Here is a 24,707-nt window from a genome sequence, read left to right as displayed (position 1 = left end):
CTACTGAAAAGGCTGCTGCCCCTCTTCATGAACCACACATTTATCTGGCCTCTCAACAGATACCCCTCCATTGTGGCTGCACCTATGGTATGGCTATCTGTAACACTGAGGCACGCAAGCCTCCCCACCAACAGCAAGGTACATGGTTTATGGGGGGGGGGGGGGTGGGGTGGAGATTCAACACCTAAGGGGGCAAAATATTGAGTTAAATTTTTTTAAAAATAAATCATTATTGAAGAAGTGCTAAAGTATCTTCAAGACTACATCTATGAGAACTGGAATTTGACTTTTCGGTTTAAAAAAATAATAATAAAAATACTTATTTCAGTGTTTTTGGAAAATTCAATTCCAAAGGATGCAAAACCGGGGATGTAGGTTTTCATGGAAGAACTTAATTAAGAAAATATTTTTGAAGTTATATATATGAAAAGCCAGAATCAAATTTTTTCAAAATGTCTTTGTAATGTAATATTTCATAAAACTTTTCATCCCCTATTTCACCGCCTTGTGGGTGGAATTTTGAAAAATCCCTTCTTTGATACCAGCAATGTAAGATCAACACCCTCTCCTTTGTGGTTTGGGCTGGGTGGTGATGAGTCAGTCAGTCAGGACACTGACTTTTATTTATAACTTATCGGCTAAAAATAAAAAATTATGTGTTTCAGCCCTTTGGAAATTCAGCTCCTAGCAGTGTGAAATAGGACCTGACGGGTTCACTGACTCAGTATCACCCAGCTCAAACCTATAAGAATATAAACTTGAAATTTGGAGAACATGTTGGTTTAATACTGTAAGCATCGTTTAGTAAGGAATTGTTCAAAATTTGACCCCTAATGGGACATTTTTTGGGAATATATCACTATTAAGGCAATTTTGAAGCTAGATCTACGAAAATTGGTATTTGATTTCTCGGTCAGAATTTAAAAAATACATGGTTCAGTATTTTTGGAAATTCAACCACTAAGGGGGTAAAATAGTGAGTGAAGAATCATTATTAATGATTCATTAATTAAAATAAATCATTTTTAATGTTACATTTATGAAAACTGATATAAGACATCTCAGTTAAAAATAAGAAAAAATACACATTTCATTGTCCTTAGAAATTCAGTCCCTAAATAGGAGATGAAAATTTTTATGAAAATGTTTCATTATTAACCAGCTCTGGCTGCACCCCCTCCTTCCGCAATGACAGTTCAGATTCCACCAGTCCATAGCCCTCACCAACATAGCCCTGCAAAACCAAGTCAATCAGGCCCAGACTTCCTTCCAATACCTCCTCTCTATCCATAAACTTATCCTGCTATACAGTCCCAAATTCCTTGAGCCCATGTCACACACTGAAACTCTTGCCCTCCAGAAACTAGAGCAGCATGCAAAATGCACCATCAAGAAACTCTCCAACCTTTTCACTTTCTACTCCCACCTTGCAATACCACTATCCATCACTTCTACAACCGTCAAACCTCCTCCACATCCCCTCTTGGCCGACAAACCCTGCCTCACAGACCTGCTACATTTACACCATCCTCAAAAACTACCTTCCATCACCATACAGAAACCAGAACCTAAACAGACCCAAAACACACTCATGACCTTTTCTTCCAAAAGCCTTAGCCCCACAGAAGTATCAGTTCTTTCCAAATGCTTCTCCTTTAGCCCCCTCCAAAATTTAATCATACAGGACTTCTCCCAGACCCTGCAGTGGAAACTCTTCTTTGACACAAACCCTACCAGTCAGACTCAACCAAAGACCAATGTTGAACCCTTCCTGATGCAGTTCACTCCTCCATTCAACCGTCATCCATCCCTACTGCTCCCAAATCACCCCCTGTTAACTTTCCATACTTTCTAAACCTCAAACCTTGCTTCCCATCATTCCCCAAATCCTTCAACATGTAAGATAACTTTATATCAACAGAAAGAACCACAATCTACCACCTAAAAATTGATTCCCACCTTATAATCCTACCCACTGACAAGAACTCCACCATTGTTGTTTTGAACCACAAGAATTACCTGTAAGAAGGACTCCGCCAGCTGTCAGATTGGTCCACTTACAAAACCTGCACAGTGATCCCATTCCAGAAGTCCAGCAGGATCTCCTGTCTCTCCTCAAATCCTTAGGCCCATCCCAGAACATCTCCCTGGAGTCCATCACTCTCCTCGCCTCTACTACCTCTCACACTCCTACCTTCTACAAGATTTCTGAAGATCATAAATCCAACAACCCAGGATGCCCCATTGTGGTCAGTTACTGTGTCCCCACAGAGAGAATTGCTGCTCTTGTAGGCCAACATCTTCAGCCTATTACGTGAAACCTACCATCCTACATAAAAGATACCAACCATTTCCTCCACTAAGTCTCCACAGTTCCTGTTCCTTTACCACATCATGCTCTGCATGTCACTAATGATGCCACCTTCCTTTACACTATCATTTCATCCACGGCCTTGCTGCCATGACAATCAATGCCTGATAGACTCCAAACCTACAACCTCCCTCTATACACCCTGACCAACTACATTCTCATCCACAGTTACTTCTCCTTTTAAGGTATCACCTACAAACAAATATGGGGTGCAATGGGCATCTACATGGCACAATCCTTTGTGAACCTATTCATGGGTCATCTTGAGGAATCCTTTCTAACCACTCAGCATCCCAACCTGGTTCAGATTAACTGATGACATCTTCATGATCTGTATTGAGGGTGAGGACATTCTATCCACATTCCTCCAGAGCCTCAACACCTTCTCCCTGATTCGCTTCAACTGTTCCTCCTCAACCCGAAAAACCACCTTCCTCGATGTTGACCTCCACCTCAAAGATGGCTACATTAGTACCTCTGCCCATACAAACCTGCCAACCACCAGCAGTACCTCCACTTCGACAGCTGCTACTCATTCCATACGAAAAAGTCCCTCCCATACAGCCTAGGCACCTGTGGCCATTTCATCTGTAGTGACAAACAGTCCTTCTCAAAATATACCTAGGTTCTCACTGAGGCCTTCACAGACCATAATTACCCTCCCAGCCCTGTACAAAAACAGATCTCTTGCATCATATCTTTCTAGTCTCTCTCCATCTCCCAAGGACCCACAGTAGGGCTGCAGAGGAGCATTCCCCTCATGATTCAGAAGCACCCAGGACTGGAACAACTGAGTCACATTCTCCACCAGGGTTTCCACAACCTCTTGTCATGCCCTGAAATGAGGAATGTCCAACCCAATATCCTTCCCACCTCCCCCACAATGGTATTTAGCCACCCACTGAACCTACACAATATTCCAATCCATCCCTACTCATTCCCTGCTCTCCAACCTCTTGCCTCAAGGCTCATGTCCATCTAATAGACCTAGGTGCAAGACCTATCCTATATAGCCTCCCAACACCACCTACTCTAGTCCAGTCACAAGCATCACCTATACCATCAGAGGCAGGGCTACCTATGAAACTAGCTCTGTGTAAGCTGAAATGACTGCACTGCATTCTATGTGGGCATGACAATCAACAAGCTGTCTGTTCGTGTGAATGGCTACCAAAAAACCATGGCCAAGAAACAGCTGGACCACACAGTTGCCAAGCAGATTGCCCTACACAATGTCCTTAATTTTAGTGGCTGCTTCACAGCCTGTGTCATGTGTATCCTTCCTATCAGTAAAACGTCTTCTGAACTGCACAGGTGGGAACTCTCCCTGCAGTATATCCAACATTCCTGTAACTCTTGTGGCCTCAATGTTCTTTAGTCATTGTCCTACACTTACCTATCCCCTTTCCTGATCCCACTCCAGCACTACACACCCCTCTATTTCACCAACACACCCATAGTTGTTTTACTTCTCTCCTTTTCCAATCCTCACCCCCCTCCATCTGACCTCTCGACTGCACCTAGCTGCCCTATCCTCTCTCCACCTAGTCCCTGTATGCTCCCACAAGCAGCACTTTACTATCCCCCAACTCTACCCTGCTATCCCTTCCCCTCCCCCTCCCCCCCCCCCCCCTCACCACAGCAGGCTCCTACTTACCCCAACCAACCAGACTACTTCTACCTGCTACTCACAGTGTGGTCTCGGCATCCAAAAACTGTGGTCATGCGTGTGTGACTTGTGTTTATACACATGTTATGGTTGTATTTTGTCTAATTCTGATGAAGGCTTTTCTAGCTGAAAGCTTACTTGTTTGACAGTCTTTCTGTTATGCTTATCTGTGACTCAAAATCTCTTCTAGATGGTGAGTAGCAATCTACCCTTTTCAAAATATTTTAATTATTTTTAAAGTTAAATATACGGAAATTTGTATTTGGCTTCTCAGTTACAAGTTAAAAAAGATGTTTCACTGTTTTTTTTTTTTTTTAATTCAGTCCATAAGGGGACAAAATAGGGAATGAAAATTTTTATGAAAATATTTTGTTACTGGTCTATTACAACAGCTTAAAACAGAATTTATGAAAATTTGTATTATACTTCTAGTGAGATATGTGCTAGGGGATGATAGTTTCGATGGAAATACCACCACAAGAAATCCAGATGAATGATTAATGAAGAATCTGACTCAAGCTATCAGAACTGCTGTTTGGTCAGGAATATATCAGGAAAAGACAAAGCTTCTATCTATTTAATTACTGTGGAAAGCTTAGAAGATGTTGCAATTTGTGAACATCATAAAATTCACTAAAGATACAAAAAAAGATCTATGCAGACTACACAGCACAGTCTACATGAGTGAAGCAGCGGCTGCTATGCTAGTCTTTCTGTGAAAATTCAACATTCAACCTTCAGGTTGGTCCATATGTAACACTGTGTCACACATATATGACTTACCAAGCGGGAAAGCGATGGTAGATAGGCACAATAAAAAAACACACAAACACACACACAAAATTTCGAGCTTTCGCAACCCACGGTTGCTTCATCAGGAAAGAGGGAAGGAGAGGGAAAGAGGAAAGGATATGGGTTTTAAGGGAGAGGGTAAGGAGTCATTCCAATCCCAGGAGTGGAAAGACTTACCTTAGAGGGAAAAAAGGATAGGTATACACTCGCACACACACACACACACACACACACACACACACACACACACACACACACACACACACACACACACACACACACACAAATCCATCCACACATATACAGACACAGACACACTCAATGTGCACGCCCCCACAAATCACCACAATGAAATCTACCCTGAAACTGTGGACAATTTCTGAGAAACAATAGAAGAAACAACAAATAAAGTACCTAGGGACCATGTGAAAATCTTAGTAGGTGATTTTAACGCACAATTAGGGAAGGGAAAAAAATTCAGAGATACCACTGGACCCCACACCAAACACAAACGTACCGACAAGAATGGTGAAAAACTAATCGACTTCTGCAGAAACTTTGGACTTAAAATAATGAGTACCCAGTTTCAAAAACCTGCACATAAATTAACCACATGGAGATCGCCCAGACTTAGACAGGGTGAATACCAAATAGACCATGTTGCAATTTCCAAAGAAAACATAAAAGAAATTCAAAACATCAGAACACGCAAAGGTGTCTTTGAATCAGATCATCATCTTCTCGGAATAAAAACAAAATTCCAACCCAACAGAATGCTAAAAAGGCCACCCAAAAGTACCAAAACAGATCCGGAATATCTGCAACTCAACAAAGAAAAAATCATCATGCAAATTAATCAGGAAAAATCGACAGACTGGAAGAAACTAACAGAGAAAATTCAGGAAGCTCCCTCGCAACAGGAAACATCGCTGGTGGAACGCAACCTATGATGAGGCAGTTGACAACCAAATAACTGCAAGGAAAAAATTTAGCACTCACAAAACTGAAGACAACTGGGAGAACTTTCTTAAAACCCAAAAACAGACCTCAAAAATAATTAGAAAAGAAAAACGAGGATATGACAACAGACTCTCTGAAATCCAGCAGGATTTCATCAAAAATAATACAAGAAATTTTTATAAGACTTCCAGAGAAAACTTACAGGGATACCAAGTGCCTAGCTTGTGCTTCAAGAAACCCTATGGCTCTTTGGAAACCAACACGAGAAATAACTGCAAAATCTTAGCCCAATATTTCATTTCCCTCCTCAACTGTGAACCACCCCAAGAAAAACTTGTCTTCTCTTCTCCAGTATTCACACACCCAGACTCACATGCCCCGGCTCTTGAAGAAATTATGGAGATAGTCAAGCAGTTGAAAAATAACAAAGCACTAGGAGAAGATGGGATCATTGCTGAGTTCTGGAAACTAAACGATCCTATACTTATGCAGAAATTACACCATATAATTTCAGACATATGGATAACGGAGCACATAACAGAGGACTGGAAATGCGCTCCAATTCACCCACTACACAAAAAGGGCGAAAAGACAAACATGAACAATTACAGAGGAATTTCCCTGCTCCCAGTCGCTTACAAAATCCTTTCCAAAGCGCTTTTAAACAGGATAGAATCCCAAGCAGTAACACTATTCGTGAATACCAGGCTGGATTCAGAAAAGGGCGCTCATGTGCGGAACAGATCTGGTGCTTAAAGACAATATTACAAATGAGGAAATGCAGAAACACAGTAGTTACATTCATCGACTTCAGGAAAGCATATGATTCAGTGGACCGTAGAACTCTGTTTAAAATCATGGAAGAATTTGGGATCAGCCGAAAGACACGAAAAATCCCAGACAGATACTTACAGGAACAATGGCCAATGTGAAATTCATGGGCAAAGTATCAGAACCCTTCGAAATCAAATCTGGAGTCCGACAGGGGGACGGAATATCCCCAATCCTTTTCAATATTATTCTAGACAAGATAATCAGGAAATGGGAAACTCATGTGAAGGGTATCCAAATTGGTATCAAGAAAGAGAATCGAATTAAAGTCAAGTGCCTTGCTTTCGCTGACGATATTGCAATTATCACCAATAACAGAACAGAAGCGATTCACGCAGTGGAAAAACTACATGAAATTTCACAAAAAACCAGACTACATATATCTTATGAAAAAACCCAACATACAGAAAGGCAGCCAGAAAATAAATCCCCTTTAATAACAGAATATGGTAAAATTGCACAAGTCGAGCATTTTAAATACATCGGTGAAACTATACAGTCCTCAGGATTAAACCAAATTGCCAATGAACAAAGAATCACCAAGCTCCAGAAGGCCTACAAGCTAACATGGACACATTACAACAAGAAGTGCATTTCCACAGACGCAAAATTAAGGCACTATACAACAGTGATTCTTCCAGAAGCAATCTATGCAGCTGAAACAATGGTGATTGATGGTCATTCAAAAATTAAGGAAATAGAAAAGCAGGAAAGAAAAATTCTCAGGAAGATTTACGATCCAATCAACAAAAATGGCATTTGGATGAAGAGACCACAAAACGAACTCTATAGAAAGATCAACATAGTAACAGATGAAATCAGAAAGTGCCGAGCCAAATTTTATGCACACATCTACAGGATGGAAGACTCCAGAACAGCAAAGAAATTATTCAATATTATAACAAGGAGTAAATGTGGCACAGAATGGCTGAAAGAAATCCAGAGGGATCTACAGCAGATCAATATAAAAAATCTCGAAGATCTCACCGAATGCTGGCATAAAATCACAAGTGTGAAGTTTGGGGAAAGAACATTGTGTCAGCCTGGTAAAAAATGGACAGAGGAACAGAAGAAGGAGCATTCTGAGAGGATGAGGAGGTTTTGGGAAGCAAAGAAGAAAAACATATGAAGATGAAATTATGAATTCAAGTTCAATTGCTCTCCTAAAGGGGAACAATTGTTATAATAATAATAATACATATTATTATTCACCTATGGCCCCAATAGGAACAGATGAGGTACAATCCATCAATGTCACCTTTCATGGTTGGCCTTCCCTTGTGTCCAAATTTGTTTCACCCTTTCAGAATGTAGTCTCTTTCTTTCATGAGACCATGGTGCTCCAGTTCATTTTCTAATTTTCCTCTGAACAACTTTCCAAGCAAATGTCTTTTGCCTGAATGTTTTTCTATCTGTAATGTCTGCCTGAGTTATGCAGGCTACTTTAAAATCTTCTTTTATCACTGCGATCCATTTTGGCCTTATTTCTGTGTTTGTAGAATTCTGCTACTTGTTTTGTCAATCTAGTGGGTGCCATTTTTCTAATGTGCCCATGAAATTTAAGTCTTAATTTTCTCATGTCACCATGTATGTCTATGTATTCTTCTATTTCCTTATTACTTTTCAGTCTCTTGAGTTTCTCCATCAGTAATTTTGGGGCCTAATATTTCTCTAATAATCCTTCTTTCTTTGTTTTGAATTTCTTCAATATCTCTCTTTCTATTTAAAATTAAAGTTTCTGCTCCATAAAGACATTCAGGTTTGATTACAGTGGTGTAATGCCTAAGTTTACTGAATTTGGAAAGTGATTTTTATTATAAATAATTTGTGTAAATTGCCGTTTTTTGATAGTGATCTTCATTTACAGCTTTTCCATGGCATTTTCATGTATGATTTCCCCCAAGTATTTAAACTGAGAAATCCTTTTTATTTTTGCATATTTTATATTCAAAAACTTTGGTGCTTGTTTGTTGCCTGTCATATATTCCACTTTTTTGAATGATATTTGTAGACCTATTTTTTCTGCAACATCTTTAAGAATTTCAATTTGTTTTTGAGCTGTGGTAATATCCCTAGTTAAAATTGGAAGATCATCTGCAAAGGCAAGGTGATATACTCTAATATTACTTCTGCCTAACTTGATGGATTGATCTATATTTTGACTTGACTTTTGCTCTCGCAATTCTGTAATCACCTTTTCCAAAACAGTGATGTTAAGTGTTGCAAAAAAAAAATGTATTTGTTTTGGTTTTAAGTTGGCCAGAGGACTCTGACTTCCTCTGTTGAATCATCTGACCACCCCAGAATCCAAAAGACCAGTTGTGCCAGTAATGCTGGTGGTGGATTGACCACTTGGGGTAATATTGTGATTATCAAAATGCTCCGTGATGATTGTACCTAGAATCAGGTGAGGTTGAGTAGATTCATTGAGTTAACTCAGAGTTAAGATTGGAATATAAATTTCAGCCACACCACTGGTGAACAGACACTGACCACTTTACTGCTTGCTACAAGACAGATGCAAAGTGGATTTAGTTTTATTTTGCTTTGGTCTGGTACTGCTTATTCTGTATTTGCAGCTGTCCACCGTATCTGGTGGAATGTTCATTATCCACCACTTGTGACCTGTCCAATACCTTGGGCAAGGTCAGCTTCTTAGACTTTTAGTGAATGTATGTGTGTCTGTGTGTGTGTGTGATAAATGCCAAAAATGTAAATGTGAAGAATTCCCATTTAATGGTTTCTCTATAAGGAATGTTACTTTTTACTTCATGACTGAGTTCTAGCGAAGTTAAATAAGAAAAATTATAACATTGGTATTGGCCTTAATAAGCCCATTGATTCTGTTTAATGTAAAATTTTATTGATTAAAGTAGAATATTGTATCACTGGCACACACTTGCAAGGCTAAATTCTGATATTCATAGCAGGAAATAAGATTCATTTTAACATTCTGTACCCCAAGAATAAAACTACATGTAGCAAATCAGATATAACACCTCAATAACATAATATTGTTTGGAAGATAGTGCCCTACGCGTTCCAACCCAAATTAATAACCTACTGAAGAGAGTGTAAAGCACTTCACAAACTTTAATATTTACAGCTAATAATTGAAAATCCAAACTCTTTGCTCCAGATACAAAAAACAAAATAGTCATATAAGTCAATAATTTATTCAAACCAAGAAAAACTTAAATCTTAGAAAAAAACTATCTTATACTGTACCAAGCAAATAAAAATTATTTCCAAGACTCACAAATGGATATATTATTATTCACATTCTATATGGAAAGTCATATGTAAAATTATTAAGAGACCATGAGAAATGAAGCCACAATCAGCACATTGTTAAAGTTATCAAAAAATCAGTTTTAGCTTTTCAAACTCTTATTGTCATCATCTCCAGACAAACATGATGAATATTTTGAATACATTTGCTCCTTGTTATCTTACGGATAATCTTCTGGAGAAATGCAGTTAAAGACGATGGAGAGTACAGCATATGATATGGCGATGAATGAATGGTTATTCAAAGTTTTTTAAATTACTGGCATTTATATCTGAAGTTGTGTTCCACAATGATCAATCCTATATAGGAAAGCCTTTTACATTTATTTTAATGCCTAGCACAATTTTTTTAATATGTAATCCTTTTGCAGTACATCCATAGGTCTGACAGGTTCATGCCATTCTCTCTTCGCCAACATGTCAGATTTAAAAATGTGAATGACTGTCTGACTTGTTACAGTTACTGCAATGTAGCTTTAATGGAAACTAAAGTTATATTACAGTTCTTTCAGTTTGAATGACTATTGACTCATCTGTTTGATAGCACATTACAGTACTAGATTACTATTTTCATGCTGAAACACTGAATACATACCACATCAAAACCAACTTCATAGTGAGTTCCTCTTGTAAAAAGAAAAGGAATAGCAGACCTCCTTCCTAGAGTCTCAGTGGCTGGCATGGTAGTGATATTGTCCTGTCAGCGTGTGGTAGCTCACTGTTGCAGAAGGTACCTTCTCTCAGTCTGCACAACTATCTGTCCTCGGCCAGGGCTAGGCAGAAGGCAACAGCAGTTGTAAGGCTTACAAGAGGAGTAATCCTATCATGTACTGCACTATTTAGGTTTCAGTCCATCTACAGTACTAAACTTGCACCAACCAATAAATATAACATTTTTGTGGTCAGAAAGATATTTTCAAACTAATAATCTATGCTTTTAAAGGAAGCTGTCCTTTGATCAGTACATATTTCTGAATTTAGCGTAATATTTCAAGTCTGTAATTAACACAAGATCTCAAACATTCCTTGTTGCTGTAATTTTATCCAGTTATCAGTTCACTTAATCTATTCTTTCAACTCCTATTATCTAAATAAATCACTTTTATGGCTTCCAGCAAAAAAAGTGCAAAATAAAATATAAATTTAAGTTGTGAGTTCATTAAGATTTTAATTTTATTACATAATTTCATTTTTCTCGTCATATTAATTAGTTATTCGTAAGGCAAAAGTCACCGGCTATGAATTTACAGATGCATATAAAGTTGTCCAGTTGTGTTGTTTAACGATATTCATATCACGGATTTACCTTTCAGGTGACTGAAATATTGAAGACTGCAGCTTCAGATGTTAACGAAGGTTACAAATCTGTAGACTGACTGAATCATTTGTGTTTGGAACCAAATGTTTCTTCTGTGGAAACTGAAACAGAAAAAGTGTGTGGCATCAGATCTGGAAAATTCTGTGAAGTGAAGGGTGAGATGTTTGCAGTCCTTGTCAAGAGTATTATAACATATCAGGTATAGCTCAAAATAAACACATAAAAACGTACCGAAAACAATGTACTTGATTTATTAGAGTAAGATTTCTGTTTCAAACTTCACAAATATTGAGAGTCATATTACAATAAGCATTAAAATAAGTGTACTTTAATTTATTGCTACTACAAGAGTAATGAAATATGGTATAAGTAAGCGTAAATTAATAGATCCAAGCAATAACAAATACTGGTAAACTAGTGCTAATGACACTGACACTGTATGATAAAAGTAAAATTTTTAAAATAGCACAGCTAATGACAAGCAACAGAAAATTTAAAATAAAAGGTTCAATATAATAAGTCACTTGAAAATAACAGCCTTAATGTGAGTGCACCCAGTGCACTGTAGTGACACATGTGAATGGTGTGTGTTTTATCTAGATTCTTAAAGAATTCACACAAAAGCTGGCAAAGTTTCCATTCATTCTTTTTTTGTGTACATGTTGATGACTCAGTATTTCTACTGTCTGGTGCTTGTGAGTATTCTCCTTTACTACCAAATTATGACAACCTCAATATATTTAAGTGCAGGTGAATTAGAAATAACTGTTATGTCAGTGTGCCTCGGTGAGTATAACAGTCTACTGCTCTGTGTGTAAGAGATATTGTAGTGCCTTGCACTGACTTTATGAGGAACAGTCACCAGAGGATGATCAAGTTAAGGGATTTAGTGAATTTCATCATTGTCAATTCAATAAGACAAGATGCACTGGACACTATATACCTAAAGTTTTGCAAGCACAGAGGTTTTCTTTATCACTATGTCAAGTGCATACCACTACCTTAATGTCGTTAAGAAAAAGTATGTTCCAATGCAAAAAAATAAACAAATGAATAAAAATAAAAATGTGAGACTATGGTAACAATAATGGTCGTTTTTACTGTGCATATAGGTTTGTTTTATGAAATTATTTATGATAACATTACCTCCATGATTTATATTGTTACCATAGAATAGGATAAGCTTTTGTTTATCTTCATCAAAGAACTTTGCTGCTGGTCATGATAATCATCTAGTAGCAGTGTCATCAGAAAAATGGCTGGAAAATGGATTGCAAGTGCCACTGGCATAAAATATTTATTCCATTTAGATGCTGCATCAAACATTCAAACATTTCCACCAATTTTTTAATCTCATTAGCTGGTAAATTATTTCATTTCCAATCTTGAACATTCTCAGATCCTGAATTGAACACTCACATATGAACAATATATTCACTCATTATCTTATCTCCATTTGACAGTAAATGTCTTCTGCTGTCATGTAGTAACAGTTTTGATTATCTTTGTCAATATTCACTCATTGTCTCATCCCCATTTGACAATGAATGTCCTCTGCTACTTCTATGTCTTTTTTTTTTTTTTTTTTAAAAAAAAGAACTGTCACCATTAATACATGCTGCTTCACACCTAAATGCGAATTTAACAGGCAAAACAACAACTTCTTCATTGGGCATCTACCAAATAGCAGACTCACAAAAGCTGGATGGTATTTCAAGACAGCCATTTGTATGATATTATGAAATGGAATGGTTTCATAGATTCAGTTGTGGGTAAAGCAAGTGTAGGTTTTGGTTTATTCGTAGAATACTGGGAAAGTGGTGTCAGTCTACAAAGGATACTGCTTACAAATCACTCATGAAACCCATTTTGTAATAAAGCTCAAGAGAGTCGGGCCTGCACCAAATAGCACTAACAGGGATATTGAACTTATACAGAGAAGATCAGCATTAACAGTAATATGTTTATTTGATTCCTGGGAGAGTGTCACTGAGATGCTAGAGAAACCAAACTGGCAGACTCTTGAAGACAGATGTAAACTATCTCGAGAAACTCTCCTTACAAAGTTTCAAGAAATGGCATTAAATGATTCCAGGAACATAATCCAACTCCCCACTTACAGCTCGCATAGGGATCATGAGGACAAGATTTGATTAGTTACAACACACAGATAGGCATTTAAACATTCTTCCAACACTCAATATGTGAATGAAATGGGAATAAACCCAGATAACGGGTACAATGGGATGTACCCTCTGCAATACAGTTCACAGTGGTTTGGTGAGTACAGATGTAGACCCAGATGTTGACAGAGGACCTAGTGTAATGAGTCAAATTATAGGATATGAAAATCATTCTTATTTAAAAATGTTCTAAATTGCATCATGTGAGACATTATGAGATTAATATTCAAATAGATGTGAACCACTTGGACATCTGTTAAGCTATCATCTGACTTGTGTCTGGTAAGTTGAGATTTGGCCTCTGAATAGTACACTTGTCTCATCGGGAAACATTACAGCTTCTGGATAACACTTTAAATTCAGATGAAGATTGTTTATGTAGGTAAGAACAAGAGTGGAACTGGTATTGATCCTCTTGGGACCTTGTATGCCATATTCTCACTTTCTGAGGCGAGTTTCATACATGTAGCACAGCACGTCAATGAAACCTCTCTGCTTCCTGTTATCAAGATAAAACTCCATCCATGGTAGAGTGTTGCCATTAATGTCATAACACTTTATAGTTTGCCACAAAGAATTTTTTTGATGATCAAGTTAACAAAGGATGTGGCAAGTTGTAAAATATAACAACAAGATTATTTTCTTGTTTAGCTTTGTTAGGACTTAATTTAATGCCCTTGTATTGCTTTCTCTATCGAGAATCCTTTATGAAAGACAAATTGAGGAACAGGGAACAAATTTTGCTCAAACAAACAAGTCAGTGTTCTATTATAGGCCAGATCCTCAAACATTTCTGAAAAGACTGGAGAGAATGAAATGGCTCTGTAATCAGAGGTGGTTTCCTATCTCCAGTTTTATAAATGGGTTTTACTACAGCATGTGTCTGCTAGGACATAAACTATGACCCCTTAAGTGATTGCAGAGGTAGCTCAACTTTAATGCTGTCGTCACAAGATTTTAATATGCTGTTAGAAACACTGTTATAGTCAGCAAAATTACTCTTTTTAGTGACCTGATGGGTTTTGAATTATTCTTTTTCTTAAATCTTAAACTAATATCTTTTAAACTAATATATTTTGGTAGTGTATCTAGTGTCTACACAATAAATCTAATACACCAGCATTTGAACAAAGGAAAATCTAGGATGGGATGTAACAATAAAGCAACAGGATTATTTTCTTGTTTAACTCTATCAGGACTTCATTTATGAGCCCTTGCATTGCTTTCTTTATCTAGAATCCTTTATGTAAGACAAACTGAAGGATAGTGAACAAATTTTGCTCAGATATATTAGTCAGTGTTCTATTGAAAGTCTGGCTTCAACGGCCAGAGGTTGTGGTCGTGTTTGTGTGTGTCTTGCATTGCTTTCTTTGTCTAAAATCCTTTATGAAAGGCAAACTGAGGTACAGTGAACAAATTTTGCTCAGATATATTAGTCAGTGTTCTATTGAAAGTCTGGCTTCAGCAGGCAGGGGCTGTGTGTGTTTTTAACAAAGGCCTCGTTGGCCGGAAGCTCATTTTGTGATAGTCTTTTTGTCGTGCCTATCTGTTACTCAGCATATCTAAGCATCTGTATTTGGTTTTTATTAGGGAATGCAACGTTCGCTGCCGCTGTGAGGCAGTGATCATTAAATTTCATGGCCCACAATTTGAAAGCGTCGACATTCCTGCTAGTGTTATTTTCAGGGGAACTCAGTTTGTTTGTTTCTTACATCTCTCCTACTCCATAAAAAAAAGAAAAAAAACTTTTAAATGAAAATTCCCTACCGAATGGAAAGAGTTGTGCAGAGGTTACGTTTGAAATTCGCTTTCAAATTAAACTGAAATATTATTTGTCAAGAATTTTATGCAGTTGGTTAAGCAATATTAGACCGTTTCTGAGCAAAGTTAGTTTTAAAAAAAGCAGTAACATTCGTTTCTTTTTTGTAGTACGGTAATTATGGACGCTGAATTGCCGTCAGGATCTTACCGACGGCGTGACGCGGTAAGCCCCCACCACCAGCGCAGACGCAGACCGGGCGCAAAAACTGCCGAAAAACTGGGAGAGGCATGTGAATTCTCTTACGTCTCTTGCTCCAATCTGCCTAAGAGAAGTCTTTCTCTCGGGTCGTGACTGAAAACACACGCTGTTGTCACAGTGCTATGTCGTACAAGTAGCATCGCAAAGAAACGACTATTACAACAGACCTAACATGGTTTACATGGAAACAGCGCGCTCGGTTCATACAGCTGCCGCCTACACAGCTCGTTCATGTTCAACAATGATGATCTTGCTGTTTCTTCGCTGCGGTACTGTAGGATCTCAAAGGCCTGCGAATGAGTGCTGAATTAATGATTATATTATCTGGTCGAAGACCTCCGATTTTTTACGCTTTCGGCTAGCTGAGGACTGCAGCGAGACGCGGCGGTGGAGGAAACATTTTTTTTAAAAAAGTGCAGAGGATATGTAATTTACTTGGAGGGGGGCGGGGGGGGGAGAGCTTGGGATGGGGTACAATTTCGTTGTTTTTCCCTGTAACAGTCGCATAACAAGGCGGATTCGACGCTGCGTCGTCAGTAGTAATTGCCGTGTTAAAAATGGTTCAAATGGCTCTGAGCACTATGGGACTTAACTTCTGAGGTCATCAGTCCCCTAGAACTTAGAACTACTTAAACCTAACTAACCTAAGGACAACACACAACACCCAGCCATCACGAGGCAGAGAAAATTCCTGACCCCGCAGGGAATCGAACCCGGGTGCGGGAAGCGAGAGCGCTACCGCACGACCACGAGATGCGGGCGTAGCGGTTGCGCGGTTCCAGACTGCAGCGGCTAGAACCGCTCGGCCACCCCAGCAGGCGCTGTGTTAAATTTAGGGCTTTTTTATGGAAGCCATTGCTATAAATATTGCGCATTTCTCATTTCAGTTATCACAGAATACTGTCGAAATTAATGGACATTTTGAAGAAAGAAAAATTTACTTCAAATCTCATTAGATAGATAAGTCACCTATAAGTAGTTGAAAACCTGGTTTCGATATCTTGAGTTTTTTAAGAAATATTGGATGTGTCTACTTTACATGAAACAGCAGGGCCGTAACGAGGGGATGGCGAGATTGCCTCCTCCAAAGGCCGCAGGATCGGAGTGGACGCAAAAGGAAAAGAAGGGAAGACGGTTTAAGAATTAAGTTGGGGGTAAGAGATACGCACCCAAACATCAAAACAGCTATGGGGATATTTGTGACAATGCCAGCGACAGCAGAAACGTGGGAACGCAGTTTCAGGAAATTAGATATGAATGCGATCGAGTATGGGTGAAAGTAGATTGCAAAATTTAGCTGTCTTGTTGCTAGAATACGACACAGCTCGTAAACCTGACGTTGGTAGTATAACATTTATAACCAATACTTTATGCGCTAGTAATAATTATGAGGTGGGAATAAAATCTGTCCTTTATGATACATCAGACTAAAATCAATGAACGCTTATAATAAGGCACAGATTATGTTTTGCTTTAATTTTTTTAGAAACTTTATACAATTTTTAATTTGTTTACTAGAATGATACATGTAATTCGTAGTTCGCAATATTTTCTATCAATGTAGTTCATCCAAGTAATATTTCTCAATAATGCTTCATTTTAGTAACCTGCCAGGTTTGCTGAGAGCACTAATACGCTGCTTCCTGGACTCGGGTAGGTGCGCTGTTCTCGGACCGAATTCGCCCGATGTGGTTTTTTGCCGGTTTTCCACATCCCCCTAGCTGAATACTGGGCTGGTCCCCACATTCCGCCTCAGTTACAAGACTCGGAGAAAACGTTCGCACTCTTCCACGGATTACACTCGACACAGACATCTGGGGCACACTAATTCCATCCTGGGGGGGGGGGGGGGGGGGGGGGGTACGGGGTGACGGCAGGAAGGACATCTGGTCACCCCTTAAAAATTAATCTTGCCAAATCCATTCTATGTCGACCCTGCATAACTGCAGGACAAGGCACTAACAAAAGAAGAAAGAATGCTTCATTGTAGTACATTATAATATTTGCTAAATCTGGGCAAAAAAATTGCAGAGAGATACATCTGCAAGAGGTGGGAGTGGGGGAGGAAGGAAGGGCGGAGGAGGGAGGAGGAGCTTTGGCCTTTCTGCCAGGAGCACAGGGTCACCTCGCTACGGCTCTGTGAGACATACCATAGATTTATTCACTATAGAATAGTATCATATCTAAGTATTATTAAATTATTGTTACATTATGCAAGCTAAATATTAGCCGTTAAAAGAAAGTAGTAACTGAACAGAAAATAATTATTGGCACTTTGATACTTTTTATTATGACGTTTTTCTGTCGGTTGTTCAAGGAACGGCCAACATTAGCGAGCAAGAAATAATCCTGTATCGCCACAAACCGACCGCGGAGATGGCGAAAGTGCAGTAGATGGGTTATGTACTGGTTCCAAAATTTGTCATTCAAAACTTAATGTGCATGTTCTTTGGGGCGCGTCGCATGTTGAACAACGTTCACTCTACATTTACATCTACATGGATACTCTGCAAATCACATTTAAGTGCCTGGCAGAGGGTTCATAGAACCACCTCCACAATTCTCTATTATTCCAATGTCGTATAGCGCGCGAAAAGAATGAACACCTATATCTTTTCGTACGAGCTCTGATTTCCCTTATTTTATCGCGGTGATCGTTCCTCCCTATCTAGGTCGGTGTTAACGAAATATTTTCGCATTCGCACGAGCTCTGATTTCCCTTATTTTATCGCGGTGATCGTTCCTTCCTATGTAGGTCGGTGTTAACGAAATATTTTCGCATTCGGAGGATGAAGTTGGTGATTGGAATTTCGTGGGAAGATTCCGTCGCAACGAAAAACGCCTTTCTTTTAATGATGTCCAGCCCAAGTCCTGTATCATTTCTGTGACCCTCTCTCCCATATTTCGCGATGATACGAAACGTGCTGCCTTTCTTTGAACTTTTTCGATGTACTCCGTCTGTCCTAACTGGCAAGGATTCGACACCGTGCAGCAGTATTATCTCTACATAGGACAGACATTCCAGCCCAGCACAAGGCAACCTACCGGCTATAAGTTGGTCGTTTAGAGGGAGTTAAAAAGAGAACAGGATACAAAGTTACGGTTATGACCCAGTTGCATAACTGGAGGGTATACCTCTGTCAGTGAGAAAGGGCGACTGTGCTAAGGCCCGTAGAGTACGTGCAATTCTCTCCAGCTCTCATCTGAGAATGAAACATGTTGATTCCAATCACGGGATGGTTCACTATCTATTGGTGCATGGTCCTTAAAAATGGTTCAAATGGCTCTGAGCACTATGCGACTTAACTTCTGAGGTCATCAGTCGCCTAGAGCTTAGAACTAATTAAACCTAACTAACCTAAGGACATCACACACATTCATGCCCGAGGCAGGATTCGAACCCAGACTGTAGCGCCTAGAACCACACGGCCACTCCGGCCGGCGCATGGTCCTTATCCAGTGCAATTCCACAAGTACTGCATAGAAAGAGCGGTGAAACCTTCTGGTAGATTAAAACTGTGTGCTGGATCAGAAGTCGAAAATGGAATCAGTAGCTTTTGTAGGCAACTGGTCCACTGGCTGAGCGTGTGTCTGGATAGCTCAGTCAGTAGATCAGTTGCCTGCGACAGGCAAAGATGCTCGGTGCGAGTCCGATTTTGACGAACGATATTGATCAGTGAGGAAGTTTCAAAATTAGCACACACGCAGCTGCAGAGTGAAAGATCATTGTAGAAAGAGAGGCGCCTATAAGAGCGGCCAGTGTGACCTCGCAAAGCAATTAATATTTCAGTCCCCTCAATATGATGAATACAGACACATTTTAGTTCTAGACACATTTTAGTTCTACCGGAAATGCCACTTTACGATGTAGTAAGTGACCCAGATTATTGGGAAACAGTTCAATACAACAGCAGGGCCTAAATAATATTTACAGTAAAGTTCACAAGTATTATACAGGGTGTTACAAAAAGGTACGGCCAAGCTTTCAGAAAACATTCCTCACACACAAAGAAAGAAAATATGTTATGTGGACATGTGTCCGGAAACGCTTACTTTCCATGTTAGAGCTCATTTTATTACTTCTCTTCAAATCACATTAATCATAGAATGGAAACACACAGCAACAGGACGTACCAGTGTGACTTCAAACACTTTGTTACAGGAAATGTTCAAAATGCCCTCCGTTAGCGAGGATACATGCATCCACTCTCCGTCGCATGGAATCCCTGATGCGCTGATGCAGCCCTGGAGAATGGCGTATTGTATCACAGCCGTCCACAATACGAGCACGAAGAGTCTCTACACTTGCTACCGGGGTTGCGTAGACAAGAGCTTTCAAATGCCCCCATAAATGAAAGTCAAGAGTGTTGAGGTCAGGAGAGCGTGGAGGCCATGAAATTGGTCCTCCTCTACCAATCCATCGGTACCGAATCTGTTGTTGAGAAGCGTACGAACATTTTGACTGAAATTTGCAGGAGCTCCATCGTGCATGAACCACATGTTGTGTCGTACTTGTAAAGGCACATGTTCTAGCAGCACAGGTAGAGTATCCCGTATGAAATCATGATAACGTGAGCGTAGATGGAAGAACATGGGGCCCAATCAAGACATTAGCAACAATGCCTTCCCAAACGTTCACAGGAAATCTATGACGTGATTGCACAATTGCGTGCGGATTCTCGTCAGCCCACACATGTTGATTGTGAAAATTTACAATTTGATCACGTTGGAATCAAGTCTGATCCGTAAAGAGAACACTTGCACTGAAATGAGGATTGACACATTATTGGATGAACCGTTCGCAGAAGTGTACCCGTTGAGGCCAATCAGCTGCTGATAGTGCCCTGCTCACGCTGTACATGGTACGGAAACAACTGGTTCTCCTGTAGCACTCTCCATACAGTGACGTGGTCAACGTTACCTTGTACAGCAGCAACTTCTCTGACGCTGATATTAGGGTTATCATCAACTGTACGAAGAATTTCCTCGTCCATTGCAGGTGTCCTCGGAGTTCTAGGTCTTCCCCAGTCGCAAGTCATAGGCTGGAATGTTCCGTGCTCCCTAAGACGCCGATCAAATGCTTTGAACGTCTTCCTGTCGGGACACCTTCTTTCTGGAAATCTGTCTCGATACAAACGTATCGCGCCATGGCTATTGCCCCGTGCTAATCCATACATCAAATGGGCATCTGCCAACTCCGCATTTGTAAACATTGCACTCGCTGCAAAACCACGTTCGTGATGAACACTAACCTGTTGATGCTATGTACTGATGTGCTTGATGCTAGTACTGTAGAGCAATGAGTCGCATGTCAACACAAGCACCGAAGTCAACATTACCTTCCTTCAATTGGGCCAACTGGCGGTGAATCGAGGAAGTACAGTTCATACTGACGAAACTAAAATGAGCTCTAACATAGAAATTAAGCGTTTCTGGACACATGTCCACATAACATCTTTTCTTTATTTGTGTGTGAGGAATGTTTCCTGAAAGTTTGGCCGTACCTTTTTGTAACACACTGTATAATCGCTCGTCGTGGTGAACACCAAAACGTATATTGCGGTGGTTTGTGAGTGAATGATATTATGCACTGGTAATTCTATTAATGATGAAGGAGCCGCCCTACCAGCGAGGGTGGATACCTCGTCTCCAGCACCGCCAGCATCGAGCAGGCCAAGTGAACGCCTATCGTTGCAGAGGGCATCCGCCTACGACAGCAACCATGACAGCAATATCATAGTCACTGAAAAAGTAAGAAAACTACTTGCAGAGAAAGCAAATAAAAAACTCGAGAATATTTGCAGCTAGTCACTAGGCAATAAAGAGATATTGAACAAACAGAAATAAATTCCATGAATTTCAGTGTGAGGATGGAAAATGACAATGTAAAATTAAATGTGATGGCACCTTTTTTCTTGCAGACTGCGTAACAAATGCGATGTTTCTAGGAATGAATGTTGATTCTATGTTGAATTGGTCTGAAGACACATAGATAATTGCTAACTGTCATCAGAATGTTTTGCCCAGTCTTGTCATCAATGTGTAACATCCAGCGCCTTTTGCTTACGTACACTGAGGTACATGGGTAGATCACACAACTAATGAGGAGGTATTGAATAGAACTGATGAGAAGAGGAGTTTGTGGCACAACTTGACAAGAAGAAGGGATCGGTTGGTAGGACATGTTCTGAGGCATCAAGGGATCACAAATTTAGCATTGGAGGGCAGCGTGGAGGGTAAAAATCGTAGAGGGAGACCAAGAGATGAATACACTAAGCAGATTCAGAAGGATGTAGGTTGCGGTATGTACTGGGAGATGAAGAAGCTTGCACAGGATAAAGTAGCATCGAGAGCTGCATCAAACCAGTCTCAGGACTGAAGACGACAACAACAACAACAACACACTGAAGTGACAAAAGTCATGGGATAATGGTATGCACATATACAGATGACGGTAGTTTCGCGTAGGCAAGGTACAAAAGGGCGATGTATTGGCAGAGTTGTCATTTGGGGCGGCGTGAAGACAGTCCTGAATGAAGACGCTTGACACACCACAATCATGGGCAGCAAACATGAATTTGCTGCGAACTCCATCATACATCGGAGGAACAAGAGTTCTTCGTCCAGTTCCACGTGATGCAGCTGTCATTTGTACTCAGGTGATTAATGTGAAAAGATTTCCGACGTGATTATGGTCGCACGACAGGAATTAACAGACTTTGAACGTGGAATGGTAGTTGGAGATACATGCTTGGGACATTCCATTTCGGAAATGTTAGTGAATTCAGTATTCCTCGTTCCTCAGTGTCAAGGGTGTGCTGAGCGTACCAGATTTCAGGCATTATCTCTCACAACGGACAAACAGTGGCAGGCGGCCTTACTGAACGACCGAGAGCAATACCGTTTGCGTAGATGATGGTGGTGGTGATTTATGGTGGAGGGCGCTAAACAGCTAGGTCATCAGCACCCTTGCATTAGTGTTATACTGAAGAAGATTTTCATAATCTACGGAAGGATCAATAAACTGGTAAACTACGTTTGATCCCACCACACGGAACGTAAAGCAACACTAGGAGGGTGAGGTTAAGAAAAGCCCTTAATAAGACCCCAGCGAGACACAGCGGGATAACTAAATGAAATCATGGCGAAAATACCTGTAAAGATGCTTTTAAGAAAGAGACAAATAAGCGTGGCTGGATGACGACTTAGAAACAATACGTGTCCCAGCCACTCTGTGACACATTAAGGTTGCACACCAAGTATTTTGGGAAGAATTCCGGACACGGCACAAAATTTTAAGACACGAACAACACTCGTCTCGTTATCAATTAAAACAGAGGGAAGATAGCGCTCTCAGTGTTAAGAGACAAGCAACACTGCGTGAAATAACCGCAGAAATGAATGTGGGACGTATGGTGAATTTATCAGTTAGGACAGTGCGGCGAAATTTGGGTTAATGGGCTATGGCAGCAGGCGATCGACGCGAGTGCCTCTGCTAACAGTACGACATCGCCGGCAGCGCTTCTCCTAGACTCGTGACCATATACACTCCTGGAAATGGAAAAAAGAACACATTGACACCGGTGTGTCAGACCCACCATACTTGCTCCGGACACTGCGAGAGGGCTGTACAAGCAATGATCACACGCACGGCACAGCGGACACACCAGGAACCGCGGTGTTGGCCGTCGAATGGCGCTAGCTGTGCAGCATTTGTGCACCGCCGCCGTCAGTGTCAGCCAGTTTGCCGTGGCATACGGAACTCCATCGCAGTCTTTAACACTGGTAGCATGCCGCGACAGCGTGGACGTGAACCGTATGTGCAGTTGACGGACTTTGAGCGAGGGCGTATAGTGGGCATGCGGGAGGCCGGGTGGACGTACCGCCGAATTGCTCAACACGTGGGGCGTGAGGTCTCCACAGTACATCGATGTTGTCGCCAGTGGTCGGTGGAAGGTGCACATGCCCGTCGACCTGGGACCGGACCGCAGCGACGCACGGATGCACGACAAGACCATAGGATCCTATGCAGTGCCGTAGGGGACCGCACCGCCACTTCCCAGCAAATTAGGGACACTGTTGCTCCTGGGGTATCGGCGAGAACCATTCGCAGCCGTCTCCATGAAGCTGGGCTACGGTCCCGCACACCGTTAGGCCGTCTTCCGCTCACGCCCCAACGTCGTGCAGCCCGCCTCCAGTGGTGTCGCGACAGGCGTGAATGGAGGGACGAATGGAGACGTGTCGTCTTCAGCGATGAGAGTCGCTTCTGCCTTGGTGCCAACGATAGTCGTATGCGTGTTTGGCGCCGTGCAGGTGAGCGCCACGATGAGGACTCCATACGACTGAGGCACACAGGGTCAACACCCGGCATCATGGTGTGGGGAGCGATCTCCTACACTGGCCGTACACCTCTGGTGATCGTCGAGGGGACACTGAATAGTGCACGGTACATCCAAACCGTCATCGAACCCATCGTTCTACCATTCCTAGACCGGCAAGGGAACTTGCTGTTCCAACAGGACAATGCACGTCCGCATGTATCCCGTGCCACCCAACGTGCTCTAGAAGGTGTAAGTCAACTACCCTGGCCAGCAGGATCTCCGGATCTGTCCCCCATTGAGCATGTTTGGGACTGGATGAAGCATCGTCTCACGCGGTCTGCACGTCCTACACGAACGCTGGTCCAACTGAGGCGCCAGGTGGAAATGGCATGGCAAGCCGTTCCACTGGACTACATCCAGCATCTCTACGATCTTCTCCACGGGAGAATAGCAGCCTGCATTACTGCGAAAGGTGGACATACACTGTACTAGTGCCGACATTGTGCATGCTCTGTTGCCTGTGTCTATGTGCCTGTGGTTCTGTCAGTGTGATCATGTGATGTATCTTACCCCAGGAATGTGTCAATAAAGTTTCCCCTTCCTGGGACAATGAATTCACGGTGTTCTTATTTCAATTTCCAGGAGTGTAGATTAGACCTTAGACGACTGGAAAACCGTGGCCTGGTCGGATGAGTCCCTACTTCAGTCGGTAAGAGATGATAGTAGGGCTCGGGTGTGGGGCAGACCCCACTAAGCCGAAGACCTAAACTGTCGCAACAGTACAGTGCAAACCGTTGGTGCTTCCACAATGGTGTGGACTGCGTTTACACGGAATGAGCTGGGTCCTCTAGTCCAACTGAACCGATTATTGACTGGAAATGGTTGTCTGCAGACCACTGACTTGTTCCCAAACAAAGATGTCGTGTCACAGGGTCACAACTGTCTGCGATT

The 24,707-nt window shown here is 41.0% G+C and overlaps 1 protein-coding gene across 9 annotated transcripts in view; it reads right to left on the bottom strand.

Annotated features, from left to right (window-relative positions):
* LOC126267127 (uncharacterized) overlaps positions 1–24,707 on the bottom strand; it is a 308,818-nt gene that overhangs the window by 118,289 nt on the left and 165,822 nt on the right. For 7 of the 9 annotated variants that reach the window (XM_049972120.1, XM_049972092.1, XM_049972060.1 and 4 more), the window contains 2 exons: positions 11,221–11,333; positions 10,510–10,687 (listed from right to left, as the gene is read on the bottom strand). In XM_049972120.1, the coding sequence (XP_049828077.1) occupies positions 10,510–10,596 (87 nt within the window). In that variant the 5' untranslated portion in view covers positions 10,597–10,687; positions 11,221–11,333. Of the gene's footprint in view, positions 1–10,509; positions 10,688–11,220; positions 11,334–15,384; positions 15,712–21,061; positions 21,179–24,707 lie in introns of those variants that run through there. The other 2 variants (XM_049972102.1, XM_049972111.1) reach the window with 2 other exon arrangements.

Source organism: Schistocerca gregaria, chromosome 1, assembly GCF_023897955.1.
Source record: "Schistocerca gregaria isolate iqSchGreg1 chromosome 1, iqSchGreg1.2, whole genome shotgun sequence".
Classification (NCBI taxonomy): Eukaryota; Metazoa; Arthropoda; class Insecta; order Orthoptera; family Acrididae; genus Schistocerca; species Schistocerca gregaria.
This window is presented reverse-complemented; position numbering and strand designations above follow the sequence as displayed.